Raw genomic sequence first — 18,289 nt, forward strand, 5'->3', positions numbered from 1 at the left:
CTCTTTCTGTGCCCTCTGTATATTCCTAGACCCCTTCAACCCACCCAATCCCCGTCTGGGTGTCAAACAGCGAAATATTAACATCAAAAAAAGCCGGATTTCAATCCTCACGAGAGAGAATAGGACGAATAGAACTAATTGGTGCAGTGTTTTTCCCATTTCAGACCACGTGTCTTTCCCTAGAGTATCATTCCTTTATTTAACGGTTGTGTATGAGAAGACACATAAATACATTTGGATACAATCCAAATAAAGAATCTTAGAGCGCATTCCAATAGGTAGAACCGATCGGTTAAAGCGGCCAGTTCTTAGAACTGGACCAACGCGGCCCAAACTCTTCTAAATTCTTAGAAAACGTGCTGAAATGCACGCATGCGTAAACGCTTTTCTCTAGTGTCGCCCGAACAAGTCCTAAGAAATGACGCGTAATATTTCAGAACTGGCCGCTTGGACCTGATCGGTTAAATGTAGAATAAGAGCCCTTATTCTACAAGCATTTTCATTGGCTGAGAAATGACCTCGCGTGCTGTGATTGGTTAAAAAAGATATCATCAATTACGCATTGTGACCGTGCATGCCGTGTGTCTTGCCGTTTTTACACTTATACGAAATATATTCTCTGGAACTGACACATGCAATAGTTTGTACATTTTGTCATTAGTGTCATAACATAGTGAGAGTATAGAATCTTGCGCAGCCCTCCTGTTATGTACACCAACATGGCTGCCATGCCTCTATTCTTGGTTAGCATGTGAAATCATCACTGCCATGTTGGTGTACCGTTAACCAAAGATTTCTCGTTAGCTTCTCTTGTTATGTACACCAACATGGCTACCATGCCTCTATTCTTGGTTAGCATGTGAAATCATCACTGCCATGTTGGTGTACCGTTAACCAAAGATTTCTCGTTAGCTTCTCTTGTTATGTACTCCAACATGGCTGCCATGCCTCTATTCTTGGTTAGCATGTGACATCATCACCGCCATGTTGGTGTACCGTTGACTAAAGATTTCTCGTTAGCTTGTCTTGTTATGTACACCAACATGGCTGCCATGCCTCTATTCTTGGTTAACATTTGGAATTGCCAACTTAGCCCTTATTAGACTTATATGAGAAAGGATCAGTTTCCAGGGGAAAAGATTCCATTGTCGTGCCTGATGTCTTGGTTGCCATCACGTGATGGTGCAAAGCTTCTATATAGACAGGTTTACGACTCAAAGCTTTATTAACTCATGTTTTGATTATTTCATCTTTCAAAAGAAAACATGCACTTTAAATGGCACTAAGAGCAAAAATTCTTGGAATTTGGAAATCTTTCATTTTCAACAAAATAAATTTTAAATGAATTTTAAATGATGTAAATAAATGCGTAATCATCTACACCTCTTTCAAAAAACGTTGTCGGTCGGAGATTTGAATTGGGCGTTTTGAGAATATACGGAATTTTGGTCCTTTTAGATTTTATGGCTAAAATACTAAAAATCACTACTAATTTTGAGTTCATGCTTCATATTCCAATCTAAAAGGAAACAATGCATTTTACTTGGTCTCAGATTTCAGATCACCGACCGACTACGTTTTTAGAAATAGGTTTATATATTTAGAGAAGTTTATAAACATAGTTTACATTGGCACGACCAAAACATGCCTGCGGGTTATTTTTTTCGCAACCTGCAGTATAGTTACCCTGAAAACACTTCGTTTTATCTTCTTTTCCGTATTTAGAATAGGAGTTTTCGCCATCAGGTCCGCTCCAGCACTCCCATTCATTCTGTATGCCAAAAACCTGAAATCCTTTCTCTTTTGTTTTAAAAGCACATCGAGATATAAACCTACAACCATTCACGAAATGATACAAGATTAAGAACGAAAACGTGCATGCAGATATAAATATAATTAACTTTGCTCTCTGCTCTGCTCCATCCATGCATCCATGCATCCATGCATCCCTCCCTCCCTCCCTCCCTCCCTCCATTTCAATCATTCATTCATTCCTTGTTTGCCATAAAATTTACATTCAGCACTAAACTCACCATCGCATCGACTCAATGAAAAAGTACAGGTTGTACAGGTTGTTTTGTCCATGATAAGGTTTTTCGTATTTAGGACTATTCTCGTCTTTATACGTTAAAATAAGTTCAGGGAGCGATCTGCTGGCCCGGCGATCCTTAAAACATCCCACTTTTTGATAAGGAAACTCGCAATCAATATGAGGTCTCCCAACTATAAAGAAATAAATTTAGTCTTTATTTAATCAAATGTTAGAAAAATATAATAATTTAAAAGCTGAAGTACACAGACAATAATTCAATAAATATTAAAACGATAAGAATCATATTGAAATATTACTACGGTTTTGTTATAATGTATTATAGGATTTCTGAAAAACTCTAATTATCTTCATGGACCTCCTGTGGATTTGGCGGGAAATTTTGCGCGCGCGCTCTTGCCCCTAACACTCCCCAACTAAGTTAGACTTGCCCACTTCAATGCTACGCTACCAAAATAAAAACAAGGAAATAAGGGCTTTAACTTACGATACTCAAATGAACACAGGCATCTGTAGCCGCCACTGATAAAGTTTTGTTTGCAAGTACTGTTGACAGGACAAGGTTTGGTTTGACAATCATTCTGATAGAAAGATAAGATACATTGGTCTGATGTACAAACATTGCAAAATCATTGTCGGTGGGCTCAAAAATATAGATGACAATGGTACACGGGAAAGTACCTGAATTAGCATTTGGTGATACAGCTCGTGGATTGTTCAAAAATTGTTTCACGGACAGAAAGATTCATGGCTTCGTTGTTTTAACTCCACGAAGCTGTCTTTTTCTGCTCGGAATGGCCTAGTTCCGATTCTGACTCTGATTCTAATTCCCGTTGGGATGCCGATTAGATTTCGGATTCCGAAGCTAGTGTGAACAAGGCTTAAATGTGTGTATGACCATGAAACACAGCAGTATTTGACTAATTCGAAAACGGTCTCATTCAGTGACTAATCATGCTCAACTCAGGCTGCATTTACACAGTACCGGACGAATTTTTACCCGGTCACAAATTTGACCTGTACATACCGTTTACATGGAACCGGATCACTCACAGGGAACAGAGGGGGACCACTTATCTTTTATTGTTCACGAAAATGTCTTGTTACTCCGCCATCTTGTTTTGTATTATTTACCGCTGTACGTAATATACGTAATCTTGAGCCCGTCAGATAGCGCGTGCTGTACCTTAGCTCGGACGGTTGCTTGGCGGCTTAAGTTTATGTACCGCGGTAAATATAATAATATAAAAAAAAGATGGCGGAGTAACTAGACCTTTACGCCAAATAATAAATGATAAGTTATCCCCCTCTTCCCCCTGTGAATCATTATGATAGTGTTAGTGATTTTCTATCTGATCATGCGCAAAGCGTATTGTTTACTGCTTGTCGTACGAAAAGTCATCCCGGTGGACAAGGTATTCATACGGTGCTGGTCAATTTTTTATCCGTGCTACTCAAGATATATTGATTTGAAGTCGATTTCTTAGCTCCCTAATTTGCACATCTAGGAGTACGAAATTCCCTTGTGAAAGGAACAACTAAACGTACAACGTTTCGACTGGTTAAAGAATCGTCCGGTACCGTGTAGACGCGACCTCAAACAATATAATTGTTTACAATTAATAAGCACCGTGATGCTTATTACTGACCTTTGTAGCGTGATACACGTAGCCATCTCGTCTGATAAGATCCCCAGGATGTTGAAAATTATCCGAGTCATTGATCTCGCAGGTGCCGGTACGTTGGTGGTAGTTATATGATACGCAGTGATTACTCAGATAACATTGGATGCGACATATAGTTTGGGTATCTGTGGTAACGGTCTCCTTAGTATGGTTCTTCAGATAACTACCCTTGTCCTCCGGTAGAAAGGCAACAGTTTTGCATTCCTCACCTCATTTAAAAATTAATCAGTCAATTAATCAATAGACATCTTTAGCTTGTGCGTAATGTTTTCCCATTTCAGACCACATGTCATTACCTACAATATCTTTTCTTTGTTTAACGGTTTGCATGAGAAGACACATGAATATGGATACAACTCAAACAAAGCATCTAATTATCAGGGGAATTATTACACGTGATCTGAAATGAGAAAACATACAACTGAAGCTGTATTTCATGGCCCCGGGGGGGGGGGGGGGGGGGGGTATTCCCCTATATTTGCTATACGGGTATGTGCCGCCCTATAGGGTATGGTTTTTCGGCTTTTGGGTCTGGGGTAGGGTATCATTTTTTGACATTTTGTCTGGGATAGGGTATCATTTTAGTCTGGGATAGGGTTAACGATTTGGTATTTTTTTTTTGGCGAATAGGCTACGCTTTCTGCCGGCACAAAAACCATAAAAACGTTAGTAAATATTGATTGCAATCGATTGTAAGATCGTATTTTCCGTCTTTTAGTCTGGAATAGGGTGTACAATTCTTAGTTTTAGTCTGGGGTAGGGTATGTAAAATCAAAATTTTAGGTCTGGGATAGGGTCAGGGTTTTGAAGTCCTGGCGGCACACCCCTACCCAAGTTGGGGTGGTAAGACCCCCCACCCCGGGTTCATGGCTAATGCTTCGCCTCTCATCAGTGCGCGGCCCGGGTGCGAGTCCTGCCGGGCTCGGTGTTGTATGTGAGTAGAGTTGTTTGTTGATTCTCTCCCGCGCTTCGAGGGTTTTTCTTCGAGTTCTCCAGTTCCAAAAAACAACTTCTGAATTCTTTGGCCTTACACCTAGTTGGAGCCTAGCTCTAATGTGATTGTCCCAAGATGTGATTCAATCTCAATCAATAATTATGTAAAGTCATATATGTTTTTGTTTTTGATGACTGTTGTATTTCTTAGTTTTCTCTTCCTTATAGCTAATACTTTTGAATGTCATTGCCAATTTTTGTATAATGGTGGTGCTGACTGGCTCTAAAGTGGCTGTTATTATAAGTTGGCATTGCAGTGCATTGTGGGGTTGTTTTAGTGGACATACTTCCAAGGCGTTTATTTCGCCCTGAAAACATTCCCACGATGCACCTTTAACATCGGGCCTAAATAACCGACTTTTATCGGTTCTAATATACATATGCAAATTCCAAGCTAAAGTACAAACACTAAAAGTGTGCTATTTCCAAGCTAGAGTAGGCTAAAAGTGTGCAACACTTTGCACTATTTAGTAGTAAATAGTGCTAATTAAACAATAGAAAACAATAGGATTAGCATAATTTAGCAGTATTTAGTGGTATCTATGTTACACACTTATAGTGTTTGTACTCGCTAACGAAAACTCAAATAGTCTTCCTCGCTGAGCTAGAAGTACATGCTAAGCGTACCGTTCTTGAAAAAATGAAAATTCCCTAGTGGCCATCTACAGCAGGTGTTTCTCAAAACGTTACCTTATGTGCTTAATTTAAGATACAAGTAATGTTATTAGTGGAAGATATCCATCATTTGTCTAAATGTTCTGGTGGCTTCTGATTAAAAAAAAACAAAAACCAATGGCGGCTAGTCTATTCGCGTTTTCAAACAATTTTAAGATTGTTTGTATTTATTTATTTGACCGATATAAGAAGTCGCACTACCACGATTCCAATTCGTTCCAGTTCTTGTCATGCTCTAGTTTCTCATCCCATACATACCGCTGATTTTGAAGACCACAGACTCATTTGCACAGGCTTAGTCTCGTTAATATGTCAGCTATTCACAGATGCCAATAAAAGTCTGTGAGATTTCAAAACATTGGTATTTTTCAACTTGCACATTTTTTACATTAAAGTTGCCCTTTAGCGGTATTTACCGAACGAGAAAAGGAACTATTTCCCAAGCCTTTAGATGAGTACAATTAATTTTTCAAAGAACTTTCAAATCATTTTTGGTAATTTTCATGTGCCTTTATTAGATTACTAGATTGTTTTTGTCGAATGATGAATCTCCCTTGTCACTGTCGCTTTTATTCAGTATCCATCTAGACTAGTCATAATATCAACTTAATTACTCATACATATGTAAAAAGGAATGTTCTAGCTATATAAATAATAGATATATAGAATTGCTTTTTACGCCGCGCATAACAACAGCTAAGAAACATTAAACCTATACACCTAGCTAGAGTGCTCACACTAAATCCGTGAAACAAATACTAATTTTTAGCACTAAAGAGTGATAAAAAAAACAAACAATAGAAAACAAAGGATTCTGTATGAAATAGTACTAATTAGTACTATTTAATGTTCACGGTTTTAGTGCGTGCACTCTATCCTGGTTGGACTTTAACAGCCAGACAAAAGAAGCGTCGCCGGACGCAAAGAAATCTTTTTTCAAAATAGTTAACTCAAGAATTAAATTAAACTTGAAAAAAAGAACTTTAATCATTTTTAAAATACTTTTGTTTTGTTTTCAGTTGTATTCAAGTGAAGTTTTAACTGTTTAATAAACGAGCAGGAGTGTAAAACACGCGATCTGCGAGTTTGTTGAACTATTTCAAAAACTTAGGTATAATTAATTCACAAACCTTTGATCGAAGTAGAGAGACAATATACCTTGCTAACATTAACTTTTATATTTAAATAGTCGTTTGTACATCAATGTCATGCGCAGTGAGGTTTGTACGTCACTGCCATGCGCAACACAAGTTGAAGTCAACATACCGAACTCAAGACAACATCTTATGGGTCGTAGATGATCGTACGTGAGACTGACGTTGAATAGGCTTTAAGTCTTGAACTAAACTTGGATACACCTTTATCTCTGATAAGGTCGTCCTCATTAGTATTCTTTATATAAAGAATACTAATGAAGAGGACTTTATGGAGTTTTAAGGTCCATGCATGAGCACGTGACGTGTATGGCCGCTCCAATTGGTTCAAATGCTCATTAATTATTCATGAGGTTTTGAATTGACATTCATCCAAGTAGTAGGAACGAAGAACTAAGACTATGTAAAAATAGCACAGAAATTAAATTCACCAAATAATCTAGTGGTTCTATACCTTTATCTTTTATCTTTCTGGATATACTTTCCAATCTACGGGCAACCCTGAGGGGAATTGGCCTAAAATTGTTGGCAGAACTTTTCTTTTTCCTCCCGTCCAAAAAAACAAAAACAAAAAAACTTCGTACTATTCAAACGGATATTCATTATGTGGGAAAGGTATTTCATTCTCCTCTTTGGAAAGAATATTCTTATACTCTCAGTAAGATTGAAGCATAAATTTCACAATACAGTATGAGTTTGTTTTCAGTTCTGAGAGGAACCATCAGTCTCATATACATCATTCATAACGATATTCAATTTCAAAATGAATACTACTTAGAAGACTGAGCGTCGTAATGGGAGTAAACATGCATAATGGAGGTTTATAAGTACATAGTAATTACAGGTGTAAAATATCGACTGACTAAAGTTACGAGTTACATCGTCATTATATATCCTGCCTGCATGGCTGGGGGATAGATTCATGTTATCATGATCCCCTCTTGTTAGTGGTCATGGTTATTACTGAGCGTGATTCCCCGGTCATTTTCATATTATTAACTGAATTTTTAGTTAGTTCTCGAAAATTATAACGTTTTAAAATGTATATCTTTTTATAAATATACTATATTTATAATATATATTTATATTTTCCATAACTTTTATGATCATTAGTTTTGGAGTAATGAATTATTTTATGCGAAGCTTGGCTCAGTTCCACTATTTTTCTTTCAAAAACTTTCGAAGAAAATACTATTCAAATTTCATCATTATCATGTAAATGAGCTCGGGACACCCCATGGTCTTTTTTATTAATACCATAGAATTTCACGCGTAATTTGTATTTTGACATGTGAAATTTCAACGTTGCCATAAAACAAAATGGCGTCTATAGATTGTCGGAGACTGTGAAGAGGAGGAAAACGATTATTTCTATCGCCGAAAAAGGCAGCAGAGAATTCGAATTAAAATAACAAAAAACAGGCACCGAAAATTGATGGAAAGTATTTCAAAACTGGTGTGACGATCAAAAGAGTGAAAAAATCCCGGCAAAATACTAGCTAGACGAGCTGAGCTGAGAGGAAGTCTTACGGCAAAAGCTAGAATTTTTGTAAAGTATAAGTCATTTGCAAAAATATAACTTTACTGTAAAACATTTGTTGCTCTTGACTTTTTTATTTCTAAAGAGAAAAAGCATGCTTAATCTGTGACTTAAGATATTTATGCCGTGGCTATCTTAAAGTCGTCGGAAATATTTTCCCATGTTTATCGATAAGGCTGTAATTCTACCGACTCAAATAAAATAAAGCTTGTAAGCGTAATTTGTCCTGAAGAAAAAGAAAACGCGCGCGCGTGCTGTGTGGAGAATTATAAAACTTGCGGGAGTTGGCACAGAACACGAAAGAAATGTTAGGAGAAGCACGAGGCGTAGCGGAGGAAGGCTCTGGAAACCACTCCTCTTTGACAAAAACGCGTGAAATTTATCCCAAATTTCACTCTCGTCACCATTTTCTCTTTAAATTACCTATACTGATTTCAAATTAAGAAAATACTACCGTGTGGACGAGAATGCTTTTGAAAACTTACGGGGAAAAATCCATTTTCAAAAATATTTGAATACGTGTCTACTTGTGGACATGTTCGTGGGATCATACGCCTATTTCAAAAAAACGTTGTCGGTTAACTGTTGGAGATGATCTGAAATCTGAGACCGAGTAACACAAGTAATATTTCACCAGCCGAGCAACGTAGTTTCCTTTTTGGTTAGGAATATGAAGCAAGACCGGGGGGGGGGGGGGGGGGGGGGAAATCAATCTGCGAAGAAAGATATGCCCAAGAGGTATATGATTGGATGACCTAAATGCGTTGCGGAAATAGAATGAGGGAGAACTCATTGCTTGCTCCACTATGCCCCACGAGCCTAGACCAGCTATAATTATCTTATTGAGGAATTTTGGACCCCTATACGCGCTACCTCAAATTTTGCTTGTTTTCCCATAACAGTAATATATTCTGAAAACATGATAATTTAAAAAAATTATTCGAAATGATCATGATTATTTTTTCGCTTTAAACGTTCGACAATCCCCCAGTATTAACTATGCAAAAACACAGTGACAACGGTACCACAGTTCCGGCGTATTCAATGCCCTAAGACCATGGCAGATACTAGATGTTACATTCTAGAGACACCCAGAAATGTTTGTATCTTGACTTGAACGAGATTTTCGTAAAGTCAGATATTTAACGTCAGATTTGGTTAAGTAACATTGAGGACACTCGAACCGTGAACACTTCGCGTTTTCCTCCCACGTCATTATTTCCTGAACTTATTTCTATTGTTTCAAAACTTCTAAGTGAAAATTTGAGTTCAAATACACCGAGAGATCAAAAAAAAATTTTTTCTTTCCAATCGATTGGCTCAAGGGATGATTTACATGGCATTAAAAAGCTACTAAGGTTCATTTTCGCGGTCTTCACTGTAAAAGCCAAGAGGATTCTGAAATATTAGATGCATCTTACCTTTACAAAGCTGAATAACGGAAAACAAGCTAATGATAAAGAAGAAGACTTGCAGAGTTCCTCTCCAAAACATCCTGCCTCTCGCTCGAGCAGGCTAGCTCACACATTATACTTGTTCATAGAATGTCAAAATTAATATAGGTCTGGAGTAGAACATTAATTATTGATCACATAAGAGCTAATGCTCAGTTAGTAATGACTATAGACAATAGCTGTCCAAGTCTGTTTTGAAGTCTAAACTGGATATATTGATGGCCGTTATGGCATTTCGTTCACATTGTGATCAAACGCAGTCCAATTTTATTCTATACGCAGTCCACAGTTATACTATTTTATGGATATACGGTTTTCACTCTACCAACTATCATTGGTTGACGAAAACCAAGTTCTCTTAGATCGAGCTAGATTATTTTAGTGTTATTTGTATCTCAAGGAATTTCATGTGGTTGCACCCCAAGAATTACCATTATTTATTCATAATTTTGCGTTTCTTAATTATTTTATTTACATTTTTCGAGCTCCATTCTTCATCGAACTCGTATTACTCTGCACTTCCCTACTTTGGAGATACTCCGGTTTTAATTGCTAGGTTCACTCAATGTCATCTCTTTTATTTTCGGCTCGTGCGTCAAATGTTCATCAGCCTAGTTTATCTTAGCTTGCCGTGCAGACGTTTTTAGTGTCAACAAACGTCGTTTGTGGGGAGGGGAAGGAACGAGCAGACCGACACTTAAAACGTCTGCACGGCAGGCTAAGTTTATCTAGTACTCTAGAAGATTCGTTAATTTTCTAATTCTTGTTTTTTGTTTTTTGTTTCTTTAAGTTTTTGAGTTTAAAGTGCCTATCCTCCTTCTGAATGTATTGATTCTACACGAGGTAAGATGTTTAATAATCCGAAAAAAATTATAGTTTGAGTGCGACTTCTTGAAGTTCTAAAGGGTTTTCCATGCAATATGCTTATGTTTAATCTTACCCCAAGTAGAATCAATACTGTGAATATTGTCAGAAGGGTGATAGGCACTTGAAGTAATTTGCACAGCGTTTCTCGAGAACGCACGCAGCGGTACGGGAAAGCAGTCCATCAACTTACAAACTTTTCCTACCATATTCTCGATGATGTTGTTTGAAAAGCAATACTTCCCAAGTAGTATTGGATTCAAAATGCTAGGACTTTTATTCATTTTAATAAATTTATTATTATTTTTGAATAAAAGAGGCTACCTATAATCACAAGGGGTCTCTTAATGCGACACCTGCTCACGCATGCGTTCTTCAAATGATGCATGTGTCTCAAAAATTGTATATTTAAAATGATATATAATTCGGCTATTTTTGAAAGTCAGTATCTTCAATATCTGCAATAAGTAAACACCTATTTAAAAAAACGTTGTCAGTCCTGGATCTGAAATGGGTGATACGCGGCGTACAGAGCACGAGTGGACAAACTGTCTGGCCCTAAGTCTTTTTGGAGCTTGAAAGAACGAGGCAAACATTGCGGTGAATTGAAATTTATTTTTACTTTCTATATTTCTGCTTCTTGTAGGAACGTATATGATATTTTACTCAAAAGAAAACAGAAATAGTATGCAAAAGTTGGGTTATACACTAGCATGGGAATGAGGGTCGGCGGCAAAGCGCGCTGTGATTGGCAGAAACCAAATTCACCGCTCAGTTGGATGTTTACTAGGGGCATGTTACGTCATAGCTGCCATGTTGGTTGACCAACAAAGGAACAAACGAAATTGGCGCTGTTTCATTGCTACTTATATCTTATCAAGGGATTTTGAGTCACGTGGTTACACCGCTAGAATTCATAACCGTGCACATAAAAGGCCAGTTCAGACGGTACGATTTTCGCCTATAACTATCGTATACAACACGCTCGCGTCTGTCGTAGGCGAGTTGTAGGCTTGATTTACACGCTACGTCTCGAGTTGTAGGATGGCGCGAGCGTGTTGTATACGATAGTTGTAGGCGAAAATCGTACCGTCTAAACCGGCCTTTTATGTGCATGAGAGCATATTCAAAATATAAAATAACAATGATGATGACGATGATGATGATGATGATGATAATAATAATGATACAATAAATTTTAATAATAATATACAATATCTAAATATATCTGCAACAAATCAATAAATAAAATAAAAAAAGAGAAAAAGAAAAACTATAACAAAATAATAAATAATTATGAAACAATAATAATAATGATGATGATGGTGATGATGATGATGATGATGGTGGTGATGATGATGATGGTGATGGTGATGATGATGGTGGTGATGATGATGATGGTGGTGATGATGATGATGGTGATGATGATGATGGTGATGATGATGATGATGGTGGTGATGATGATGATGATGGTGATGATGATGATGGTGATGATGATGGTGATGATGGTGGTGATGATGGTGGTGATAATGATGATGGTGATGATGATGATGGTGATGATGATGGTGGTGATGATGATGATGATGATTATCATTATCAAAATAAACATCTCTAGTAGTAAACTGGATTTTAAAAAACTATTGCGTTCTAAAAACTCATCAAAATGATTTTTTTTCCACTCTTGTCCTCCCTCCCTTATCATTATCATTATTATTATCATTATTATTATCATTATTATTATTATCAAAATTCTTGTAGTTTACCGAGTCCAATCCATGGGCCTTGGGAAAACAAGAATATATTTACAATACGAGGTATAAGTAAAATAAAAAATAAAATAATCAATTAAAAGGGAAAAAAGAAATCAAGTAATCATGAGAGTTGATGATGTGCGCAGTTCCAAGGAGAGCAATCTTCTGTACTTCTGTGATACAGATGTCTATCCACTTTTAAATGGTTGACATATTGCTCTAGTCCTTTGTGAATTAACCCCAGTGCCACAATGACAATAGGTATGGTTTTTGTTTCCATACCCCACATTTTTTAAATTTCTATTTCTACATCTTTGTGCTTCGAGAGTTTTTCTACTTGTTTTAGGGGCACATTTTGTTCTGCTGGGATTATTATTATTATTATTATTTATTACTATTATTATTATTATTTATTTCAACTTTTGATTTATATTAGATAAACAGAATATTGCAGATATTATAATTTCTAAAATAAACATCTATTGAAGTAAACTACATCTTGCCATTCTTGTCCACCCATCTTTTGTTCTTACACTTGTAATTTGATTCCAAATTTTCTGAATGAAAATACTGCTTTAAGAGTTTCCAAGGTTTGTTTGGACAAAAAGTATCTAGTCCCATGAACTTACAAGGTTTGAGAGGAAACATGTCTTTTTTATCATAAGTCTTTAAGTCTTCCTCAGAGGGGTCCTCTAAGTAGTTGCCTTTGTCATAAAAGTGGTAGAAGTCAATGTGAAGGTTTGTCTTCACAAGCCGAGCCAGGGGTTCTTGGAAGGAGCAGCTGTCAACCATTACTGGAGTTAACTGCATAAGAATTTTAAGTAAATGAGACAAAATAATTACAATTTTTCATAAATTCAAAATAAATGCCCCTAAAATCAGTGGCGGATCTAGGGGTGGGTTTTGGGGGTTGCAACCCCCCTATGAAAGCCATCATGATTTATTATTATTATTTTCTTCATGACAACAGGGGTGCTGAACACATTTCGCTCGCTTTTTTTTCTATACGCCGTGTGTGGGACCTGAAACAACCATGCTCTCCTGCAGCAAATAATCATTATCATAAGACCTACTTCCATTTGGGAACCCTGTGCTACTTTCCCGCCAAACAAGTACCTCAATCAATGCTACAACCCCCCCTTTGAAAAAATCCTGGATCTGCCCCTGAAAATTCATACTATACACTACAATCCATACCCGTCTTTTCCACAAACTCGTAACAATTCTAATAGAGGTTGACTTGATGGCAATCATGGTAGATGGCAGGAACAATGCAATCATTTTACATAAGAAAGAATTCAATTTTCAAGGGGAAAAAAGGGATTTTATTTTTCGAATTCTGCCATGCAACCACAGGTAGCCCAAGCTGTATTATGGGCATTAACAGGTGATGTTGTAAAACCTCTATGGTTATCATAAAGATAAGGAAAGGGATCTGGGTAGGGTCTATAATGGGCAGTCAGGGTTGCTTGTTATTAAAACACTCTTGGCCCCATGAGAGCTAAGTTGGTTAGTTCCCTTTCTTACTCAGGGTTTTTTTGCATCCCTTCGGTTTTTCCTTCCTACTTTCAACATCACCCCTAACTAATACAAACTGGTTAGAGCTGTGCTCCGGGGTCATACATGGACTGTATAGTGGTGGCAGAAGCACCTTCACATGCTTTCAGTTTGACCCCGTAGAATGGCACCACTGCTGTACTTTGCGGTGGTGATTAATGATGACCAGTTTTTTCTTTTGGTATTTTTCTTTATCATTAGGTCAGGTGTTCTAGCATCAGGGGCAGATCCAGGGGTGGTAAGAGTGGTGACAAGTCTCCCCCTTTTTGCTCAAATTTCTCAGTATATTGTTAGTAACAGTCACCTCCCTTTTCTGTGAATTCATAGTAAAAGTTTCAAATCACTGCTATATTCTTTGATTAAAGACTCATTTACTCAGGGTGAGCCTTGTATCAGTGTCTAAATATTCACAAATACCAACTGTAAAGTTAAGAATGTAGAAATTCAACAATACAGACACTTTTAAATATTCCCAAGGACGTTCACAGAAACACATGAATATTTTATACAAAGTCAAGGCTAACCCTGAGCAACAGAGAACTCAAAACTAGAGTATTTGTATCTATAGTTTTACTGAGCAGTGCATGTACCTTTCCTTGACAAGTGTATCTTTTTCTTGCATTTGACGACACATCATGGTCAAATTCAGGTTGAACAACGAGCCTTATTTTTCCATCACTGACATCAAAATCCCTGGCAACTGCTATTTCCTTCATCATTGGAAAATATTTCACATCCATAAGTAGATCAATATCAGAGTCATAAGGAATAACATCGCCTGTTCTCAAGGCTCCAAGTAATGAGCCATAAAATAGAATATATTCAATATTATGCTTCTTTGCTATCTTCACCCACTCTGTAAACAACTCAAGTAAGGTTGCTCTCCAAGGGTTTGGTGGGCATCCAGATTCCCCATATACCTCTGACCAGGAAGAATGGGAGGTAACTGGTACTGGTAATGTTATTGGTGTGTTCGTTGGTACTGAAGGTGATGCTGCAGAATGGGTTGTTAATTCCTCTAGGCTTTTTCTCGTTTCTGGCAAATTAGTGGGTTTAAAGACTGCATAATTTCTGTTCTTTTTCTTTATCTTCCTTTTTGACTCTTTTGCTTTGTTGAAATGCATTGATTTTGGAGTTTCTGCAGTTTGATTTAGGGATAGCTTTTAGTTAAATGTACATGTTCCCAACAAGAGGTTTTTTTGTGTGGAGTTCAGGGAAATGGGATAAGACCCTCTTACTATATAATATGTGTAATATGAGGTATAAAGCAAACGATTGAAAACCCTGCATTCTGACTGGCTAAAAAAAAGAAACATATCTATATTTAGAACTTCTTTAAATTAAGAACTGTTTCCCTTGACTGGACAATAGATCGCTTAAAATATCTTACTTTTTTATTAACTTTCTAAAATTATCCAATGTATACAAATTAAGACCTCCATCGTTAATCTATATTAATATTAATTAGGCTGAATAGACGTTCAGTTTTTTTGTGCAGTAACCACTATTAAAACGAGGTAACCAGTATGACGCATAAATAACAATGAATATATTATTATCATTCTTGTGTGAGCCAGGCGTTACTCATAGAAACTACCCGACTTTCTTTATCATAGTGCTAATTCAGATAGATTTACCTTTATTTCTTTTCTCAATCTTGCTGTTTTTCTTTTTTCTCTCACGAAAGCTATCTCCAGAAGATTTAACCTTTATCTTCGATCCTTGATATCGATGGCGATTTCCAGTTTCTCCAAGATCGATTTCTTCATCGTGATTACCAACGTTTTTCTTTCCATTTAATCGTAAGATTCTGTTCAACTTTTTACTATAATGAACGCTAGCATTGCCGAAAGAAATTCCCATTTGCCAAGTCAAGAACAGAAACACAAGTCCAAAAGCGAAAAGGACGAGAAGACGAAAGTAATTTTTCGTTAATCGATACATTAAAAAAAGTCTACTATTTGTCTTTGGAGATGAATGTTTTCCTTGGTTAGTTAAAGTTTCTTCATGAATTAACGTTCATGAATGCCCGTTTTCAGAATCAAAAACAGTTACTGAACGCCATTGAACGTAAATTTTAGGAAAAAGCTGTGTGATGTACTGTATGCATAATTACATGTAATTATAGTTATATGTAATACATAACTTACGTTAACGATTACGACTCGTCATGATCGACATATCAATTTACTATGGGGGGAGGGGTGTGTATAAGCGTAATATGAAAATGAAACGATTTGCCTCAAGAATGCCTAATGAGATGCGAAAAATCTGTACCGATTGATGTGACAGAATAATATCTTTCAAAACCTTTCATTCATAAGGAACCATTCATTATTTACTAAAGGTGAAGAGTGTGGATTTGGGTGGGAAAATTGGTGGTTTGAAATTTAAGTGACCCAGAAAAATTTGGAACCATAAAATTTTGATTACCAATGCTTTCATTGCTATGTGCCAATCGAGACAACAGTTGCAAAATGGAAATCCACCAATAGTAGGAAGCAGTACTGCATAATTTATTCCATTAATTATACAGCTTCTCCTTAGGTAACTGTCCAATTATTTTCTTAATTGGACAGGTCTTGTTGATATGGGATTAATTAGGCAGCTATATAATTAATAGGTAATGGGATTTTATGCTCCCTAATCAAGAAATAATAAGACTCGAAAAATTCCTCTGACTACCAAATTGGACTCGGCCTACGGCCTCATCCAATTTTGTCAGTCCTCAGAATTTTCCTCGTCCAATTATTTCTTAATTGGACGGCATGGAGTCCTATTACATATACTAATTTGACAGCAGTGTATTGCCTGATTTTGTGTGTAATGTTGTCTCGATCAGCGCATAGCAACGAAAACAGTGGTAATTTGCTAACCAACAAATTTTATTGTTCAAAAATCATGACTAGAAAAATGATTAATTTATGAGCAAAAATAATAATAAGCAAAAATTAGTTTTCGAAAGATAATTGACAGGAATTTTTTTTTTTAATTTATCAACTACCAGAGATTTGGCTTCATATTTTACTTTAAAAAATAATTCCAGGTTTCATTTAATATGTATAACCCCTATTTCCTTTTCCTATTGCATATTTGTAACTGCATTTTTCAAAGGGTTATTGAATCCTTCCCTGTGATTTGGTCTGACAGTTTGAAGCTGATGATTGATTTGGGTACCCAATGGAACTAGCTAAGTAAATAATAAAGACCGGTTGGTTCTGGACTTTACTATAGGCATAGTTTCTTTGCTAACTCTGACATTCATTAATCATTACTTATTCATGAATAGACCCCTTTTGAATTCCAAATTACCGCTGTGTTTCTTGATTACAGACTCATTTGCACAGGGTTAGCCTCGAGTTTGTGCAGAATATTCACGTGTTCCAGTCAAAGTCCGTCGAGTTTCAAAGTGATTGTATTATTGAAGTTGTGCATTCTTTACTTTACCGTTGGTATTTGTGAATATTTAAGCAATGATGTGAGGCTAACCCTGTGCAAATGAGTCTGTAATCAGGGAACACAGCGGTAATTTGGAATTTGAAACTGGTCTATTGCTCCTTTCCTTTGTTATCATGTTTGCTTTTGGGGTTGTTTTTCTCCCTTTTTTTAGGACTTGCAAATCTGATGAAGAAACTGAAGAATAGACCCCCTCATTAGGCTAACTTGGTCTCTCCTCAGAGCATTGACAGTGCTTGATCAGTTGAACCCTTGCAATCAGTGCTAGTGGGCCTGCAGACTTCCCACCCAAGCAATGCATCGGCTGCTATGGAGCTCGAAGAAAGTCTTCAGGTAAGTGCTCTGCCAGCACAAGGCAAGGTAAAACATTATCTTACTGCTGAACCTGTTAGTCCCTTTGACTGACAAATACGACATGGTTAGATGAGGTTGGGTGTGTCTGTGGGTGGAATGGGGGCAGGTTGAGGGAGGCAGGAGGAGTGATTAGGACCACCCCATACGCCAATGTACCCTGCAGTTCTTGAGGAGCCAGAGAGCAAATTCTACCTCCTCTTGCTTGCATCACTGCAGAGCAAGGGGTGGGGAAAGGCCTGAACTCAGCAAATCCCATGCAAAAAATGCCTTGACATCCATAAAACAGCACAGTCCTTTTGATAAATCACATTAGATTTATTTTAATATTAATTGCAATTATCTTTTACTTTTTTTCTATATTTTGTCATATGTTTTATATATTCATTGTGAACCACCCTAGTTTGAAGCAAGTCTGCATTTGATTCATTTGATATCTTCTTTATGAAAGTATGATATATTTATCCTGGGGAAAATCTACCTCTGGAAACATACCTTATCTGCTTCATTTTGCCTATATTAGGGTCTTCACAAAAGATAACTGCTATTGCTGTGCAATATCGTAAAATGTGATGTAAAGATAGCAGATCTGTTCAATCAATCAATCAATCAATCAGTATGTAAGTCAGTCAGTCAGTCTATCAATCAATCAACTGAATAATCAATCAATCAAAGTAATAGGATTTAAAGTTTCCTATTTTGTGTCATAAGTAGCCCAGTTAAAATAAAAGTGTATGACTTAATTAAATTTTGAAAAAA

The 18,289-nt window shown here is 36.8% G+C and overlaps 2 protein-coding genes and 1 long non-coding RNA gene across 3 annotated transcripts; 1 reads left to right on the forward strand and 2 right to left on the reverse strand.

Annotated features, from left to right (window-relative positions):
- Positions 1-180: 180 nt before the first annotated feature.
- LOC116305691 (uncharacterized) lies at positions 181-9,607 on the reverse strand. The gene is made up of 5 exons (XM_031715658.2): positions 9,519-9,607; positions 3,700-3,944; positions 2,538-2,631; positions 2,034-2,223; positions 181-1,832 (listed from the first exon to the last, which is right to left on the reverse strand). Exons 1-5 carry the CDS (start codon positions 9,589-9,591, stop codon positions 1,601-1,603), a joined length of 834 nt encoding a protein of 277 aa, XP_031571518.2. The 5' UTR covers positions 9,592-9,607; the 3' UTR covers positions 181-1,600.
- Positions 9,608-11,010: 1,403 nt separating this feature from the next.
- LOC116305703 (uncharacterized) lies at positions 11,011-15,834 on the reverse strand. Its single transcript, XM_031715668.2, has 3 exons — positions 15,361-15,834; positions 14,314-14,861; positions 11,011-12,970 (listed from the first exon to the last, which is right to left on the reverse strand). The coding sequence occupies exons 1-3, from the start codon at positions 15,665-15,667 to the stop codon at positions 12,659-12,661; spliced, it is 1,167 nt and encodes a 388-aa protein (XP_031571528.1). The 5' UTR covers positions 15,668-15,834; the 3' UTR covers positions 11,011-12,658.
- A 136-nt stretch (positions 15,835-15,970) lies between these two features.
- On the forward strand, positions 15,971-18,276 carry LOC116305699 (uncharacterized). The gene is made up of 3 exons (XR_004198184.2): positions 15,971-16,070; positions 17,334-17,512; positions 18,054-18,276. It is a non-coding gene; the product is annotated as an uncharacterized LOC116305699 (long non-coding RNA).
- The last annotated feature ends 13 nt before the right edge of the window (positions 18,277-18,289 follow it).

Source organism: Actinia tenebrosa, unplaced genomic scaffold, assembly GCF_029948245.1.
Source record: "Actinia tenebrosa isolate PJP-AT-01 unplaced genomic scaffold, QUT_ActTen_1.0 PGA_scaffold10__47_contigs__length_13832649, whole genome shotgun sequence".
Lineage (NCBI taxonomy): Eukaryota > Metazoa > Cnidaria > Anthozoa > Actiniaria > Actiniidae > Actinia > Actinia tenebrosa.